At 41.7% G+C, this 5,921-nt stretch overlaps 1 protein-coding gene across 1 annotated transcript; it reads right to left on the bottom strand.

Annotated features, from left to right (window-relative positions):
- Nucleotides 1-447: 447 nt before the first annotated feature.
- Nucleotides 448-5,827, bottom strand: LOC146559240 (homeobox protein otx5-like). Its single transcript, XM_085245101.1, has 3 exons — nt 4,363-5,827; nt 3,075-3,226; nt 448-2,831 (listed from the first exon to the last, which is right to left on the bottom strand). Exons 1-3 carry the CDS (start codon nt 4,460-4,462, stop codon nt 2,193-2,195), a joined length of 891 nt encoding a protein of 296 aa, XP_085101227.1. The 5' UTR covers nt 4,463-5,827; the 3' UTR covers nt 448-2,192.
- Between the last annotated feature and the right edge of the window lie 94 nt (nt 5,828-5,921).

The raw sequence follows: 5,921 nt of genomic DNA on the forward strand, positions 1-5,921 counted from the left end.
TGTGTGACTGTCAGTTCTGTTTTATTAATAGCCCATATCAAATTTAAACAACAGGAGTTGACCCAACAAGCTTCAGAGACAGGCAAATTTAAATTCCAGGTCTCCAAAAAACCCAGTTTAAAAATAAATGGAAAGCTGAAAGATGTGTCTTTCTGTGTTAACTAATTATTGTGGAGAATAAAAATCACAGTGATTTAGTGGACACTAAAATGCATTTCCAAATTGATGATGATTCATCTCATAAATTGTGACACACTGCTCTCCCCTAAAAAAGCTGGCTTTATATGTTAAAAGTACCTGTATTAGTACCAGCAGTACTGACCCTGTATTCCCTTGGTATTGGAACGATATTAAAATTTGCAGTATCACTATTTAGCACTATCTTGCAGCCCTGAATTGCAGAGAAATGGAAGGATCCATGACTTAGAGAACACAGTAACCCAGGAGTTTTAATGAAGTTGTTTAATGTCTCAGAAACATTGTAGCTATCTGGCATGGTAGTGATGAGACCGGTCAAACACAGGAGACAAATGAAATATACAAAATAATTCATATCAGAAAATAAGCAGAGACGATTATAAAGCAAAAAAAAAAAAATGTAAGTACAATAAATGATTAAGAAGCATACTGCTACTTCTATTGGATAAACCCCTGAGTTTGACAAAAAAGAAGAAGAAGAAGCAGAAACCAGAAGTATATAAACAGAAAAAAAAATTAAAAGTTGGCAGTTTTCTAGAAATTAAGAAAGAGGGTGATAGAGTCTGTTGGGTGGAGTGCCTGTGTAACAACACACAGCTGATACCAGACATGATTACACTTTCAAGTTTTAATATTTACAAAACAACAACAAAAAAGTATATTAGCAAAGTCCATGTCAGCAGAAGATATAATATTAATGATGATAGTTATAATAGTACTGATAGTAATATGAACTTAAAAACAAATTACCACAAATTTTACTCAAACAAATTCACAAATTTGAAAAGAAACTTAAGTTGTTTTAAGTCTAATACAAAAAAGAAAAGAAATCAGACAAAACATCAAACACATAAAGTGGTACCCATCACATCTTTACAGGTTGGAGCTGAGAGAGGCACCAGACTCTGAGCAAAGGAGGAGGAGGAGGGGTGAGTCGGCCGCATGTAGGCCCAGTCCCTTCCCTTTCTCCGGTGCAGTCTCCTCTCCCATCAGATACCTCACTGCAGCAGTTTATTGGCAGTCTGCTCTCATCATGCCACTGTGAGATGAAGAGGGGTTCCTCTGCCTCAACTAGCAACAATGTGACCATTGTCCCTCAAAATGTGTGGAAGTGATCTTATTACACTAACAATGTACTAGCCATTCAGCTAATGATTATAACCATGCTCAAAGGCAACAGGTTCGTACTGCAGTCACTGGAGTGACCTACTCCTCCCCCCCCTCAGCTCGTATCCCACACAGGCTGCAAGGGGTCACTGTCATGCAAGGCTACTAGGAACCATCAGCTTGTGTGTGATTTAGAGAAGACCCTGTAAAGACACCGAGCTTTAGGTGTCACATTGGGTTAGCTGAACTGTTTTCATTTCTCAAAGCTCAATGATTTAAAAAAGCAGCTTTTTCAAAGAAAAACATGACAGAAAAAACAAAATTAGAAGTCTGAAAGGAAGAAATGCAGTTCTCATCAGTGTAAAAGGTCCATTTCAATTCTATGTTAAAAACAACCTGTAGGTTACAAATGTTGTTGTGCTGTGGCAATTTTACAAATAAGCCCTGCTTTAAATTTGGTCCAAGTCAAACTCAGCTTTATCAGTCGAATCAAAAGGAAAGCTTGTTCTCACTAGTCTGATTTTATTCTGCATACATAAGTCTCTTTTTCCTTACATGTAGTCATTCCTTGATTTCAAGGCTGATTTTCTATGTTGCTTAAACACGATTGCCATCTCTTTGTTACAATCACCAAACCGAGCTTCAACAGATCACATTACTCCCACTGATATTTTTCTGAAACGACAAACACGTAGAGTTTATTTCAGCCGATCACTTCCTCAGCTGATGTGTGATTGGTGGGACTTCTGTGTCCCAAGTTTACCTCTTCCTCCTTCTAAAACACATAGAAAGTAATCTTGTTTTTTTTTTCAACCTACTTTGATTATTATCTTTTTATTTCTTACCTCTTCCCTCTACCTCCCTCCCCACGCCCCACCTCCTGTTATTTACAAGACCTGGAACTTCCAGGAGTTCTGGTCTTTGTAGTCCAGACAGTCAGCGGCATTGAAATTGAGCTTCCAGGCAGTTTGGTCTTTGTAGTCTAGACAGTCGACGGCTCCAAAGCCCAGTGAGGCGGCTGTGTAGCCCTGGGAGGACAGTGAGGCTGGGGACTGGCTTAGGGGCCCGCCCATAGAGGAGGCTGTGATAGGGCTCAGGGCCCCTCCGGTCCCCGACAGCTGTGGGTGCATTGGAGACAGGTAGGAGCTACAGTCCAGGCCAGTGAAGTAGGAGGAGGAGCCTGCGTAGCTCTGGCTGTAGGCTGGGGCCTGGGTGTAGGTCATGGGGTAGGTGGTGGTACGCTGCATGCACGGGGTGGTGGAAGCAGACAGGGGGTCTGGCAGCGGAGAGATCGAGGCTGGGCTCCAGATGGACACTGTGGCACTAGCAGAGCTGGAACTGGGGGTGATGGCGGTGCCTGGAGGAGGGGGAGGAGGGCTGTAGGGACCGTTGGTGGGGTTGGCACTGGCCTCGGTGTTGGCCTCACGAGCAGGGGATGCCTTCTTTTTAGGGGGCCGTGGTTTGGACTGGCCTGTGCTCTGTTGCTGCTGCTGGCGGCACTTGGCACGACGGTTTTTGAACCAGACCTTTGGGAACAGGAGCATCAGAGAGAAGATATCTAAGTATCACTATTTCACAATCAAAGCAGCTGATAAAAAACATTAAAGATGTACAAGCTGCTTTCATAAGAACTCAACAAACCCTCACTTTCTTTCTGTATGTGTGTCTCTGTGACATACGCGCGCGCACACACACACACACACACAGGTGTTTTGCCCTGCCAATATAGGAAAATATATATGATTATAATTTTCAGTGTAATGTGTTACCTGGACTCTGGACTCAGGCAGGTTGATCTTGAGTGCCACTTCCTCCCTCATGAAGATGTCTGGGTAGCGTGTTTTGGCAAAAAGAGCCTCCAGGATGTCCAGCTGCGCACGCGTGAAAGTCGTGCGCTCCCGACGCTGTTTGCGTGGGGTGCCTACAAAAAATATTATTATTATTATTATTATTATTATTATTATTATTGCCACGTTAAAATCTACGTTGAGTTTATACCTGAAGAATTCCGCAGAAAAATTATTGGACCATGTAAGGCCATGTATCAACGTTGGTGTGCATTTATTACATTTAAAAAATGATTGAACTGATGAATGAAAATAATATGAAATTCAAATCTATATATAAACCACTTCAATAAAAACGCTGGAACAAATAAACGAATTCCGATTTTTCTCTTGAATTCGCAGCATACACTTTAAATACATAAGCACTGTTGCGGCTTCGTTTCACATTTTATACGCTGCTGTGGATATTTGTAGACAAACAAATAGTGGCGAGTCTCCGTAGCTCAATCTTTTATGTGGCGTTCAGGAAAGAAACAAACGTGTGCGGGATTGAAACGTTTTTATAGGACCGAATAAGCGGATCCAGCAGGCCTGATGTTTTTCTTTCTTTTTTAATATTTCTGACTGGAAAAAAAAGAAAGACCGAAACGAAATGAATATCCACATCGGGGATTATGACTTTTAAAAACGTAAACTTTGGGCCGAGCTCGACAACACGCCTTCTGCCGTCGTTTCAAACTATCCTCTGAGCTGTGGCAGATGCTGATCGCTGCATATCGGCCTTTATAAACAACCTCAGTGTTCATTCATGAAAAAATATATATTATTAATGCACCAATATGAAATACAATGACTGTCCTTTTTGTAAATAGGTTACACTGTAAGCGCAACAGATTGGAGTTAGTTTTAATTCCGTGTGAGAACAGGCGGCCTTTCTCTTCTCACACATTTTCATTGTTTTTTGACTCTATAATCCTCTGAATTTATAGGTCAAGTGAACACATGTTCTGATACACGGAGCAGACACTTAGGTTCATAATCATAAATATAACCGTACAGATAAATTTTCAAATATATTATTCAAATTGAGTCTTTTTTTTTCTTTACCGTTTTTCTGCGCGATATAAGCAATAAATACATAACGAATATTTCACTTAATTCCATCATTTCCCTTGTTTTATTTTATTTGTTTACTTAATATAAAGGCGATTAAAGAAACTACAGGTTTACACAGATTAAAAACACACAGAAGTCAAAGGCCAGTACTTACTGGGATATCCAACGGCGGCGGTGTGGAGCAGATCCATGCCCGGGCCGGACAGCGTTAACCCGTTCACGGCGTAATGGGGTTGCTTAATGTAGGACATCATGCCTCCTGCCGGCTTTAAAACACTCTCTCACTCGCTCTCTCCTTCTCTCAGACCGGGGGCCGGGTCTCCTAACTAGTCTCCAGGGGGTGTATCTCTCTCTCTCTCTCTCTCTCTCTCTCTCTCTTTCCCTCTCCCTCCTCTCTCTCTCTCTCTATTTTCCTTCTAACTGCCTTTAACGGTGTTTGTTCCTTTTCCTGGGATGTTTGGCCTTAGGTTGTTTTGTTTTTTTAATTGTCCATTGACTGCCTTCTCCTCAACTATTTTTATACGTTACTCTGACTTACTGCCTTCCAGCCAGGCACCTTTGGCCAAGCCCCTTTACGTTTGTTTCCATCTGACGCGTAAAACCACGGCGCTTTTAAGGATTTGGTGTTTGTTCAATGCTTCTAGTCAAAAAAAGAAAGACTACCTCAACTGAAGTCGGCCCGGTGCGACAAGTCAATACACCACACTGAAAACAGCACAGTTCGCTAATCGAGGCCGGTTAGAATCTCCATCAGAGCCGTGCGTAATTGCAGTGCGCACATATAACGTGGCCGGGTGAAAGATGGCAAAAAGCAGCGGCAGCAGCGGCAGCAGCGGCAGCTCCACAGCAGTTTGGTGCCTGCGGTCTGACGGGTGTTGAAAAATTGTAAGGCGGGTGGGGGGCCTCTCTGTCCCTGGTCGTCCCTGAGAAGAAGAGGATGCTGATCTGCAGGGCGGACAAGTGAGGAGAGCGAGAAGAGACTGGCTAATTAGAAGTAACTTCTTATCCAAGTAGACACCCAGAGCCCTCCCTCCTTCTCTCTCTCCCTCTCTCTCTCTGCGCACACGCCCACGCGCATCTACATATTGTTCATTATTCATTCAAGTTGTCTTTCAATAGAGGATAATATATGGTCTTTTTAATGTCCCTATTTGATCTAAATGTCGCCGCAGCAACAAAGAAGACTTGTTGATATGCAGGCAGTAAACACAAACATCGAAAAAGTATTATAAAACACACACCGCGCGCGCGCAAACACAAATTTTTAACAATTTTCGTTTTTATAGCCACTTGCCAAGCTTAAAACAGTCGTCCCAGCAACAAGCATAGGTGTCCGGAGACATTGTCAAGATATCTTTTTTTTTTATTTGAATTAATTCTTTTTAAAAAAATTTAATATATTGTTCTAAAGTATTTTTGAAATTGGCCTCCCTAAAATAATTGGACAACTGAGTGTGGAGGCAGAGGTAGAGCAGCTGAGGCGGAGAAGGGGGGTACAGGCCGGATTAAAAGTAGCACAAAGACCGCGTTGTTCTGCTATTAAATCCCCTTCTGATCCCCAACATGCTGCCTCCGGACCAATTATCCATTCATTCACTTAATCAATAATAATAATAATAATAATAATAATAATAATAATAATAATAATAATAATAATAATAATAATAATAATCTGAAACTAGTTTTATTTGATTTGTCAGGCCCTGGTCTGAT

Source organism: Mchenga conophoros, linkage group LG14 (assembly GCF_057382185.1).
Source record: "Mchenga conophoros isolate Kocher_MC1m ecotype Shallow Benthic linkage group LG14, M_conophoros_male_GT1.1, whole genome shotgun sequence".
Classification (NCBI taxonomy): domain Eukaryota; kingdom Metazoa; phylum Chordata; class Actinopteri; order Cichliformes; family Cichlidae; genus Mchenga; species Mchenga conophoros.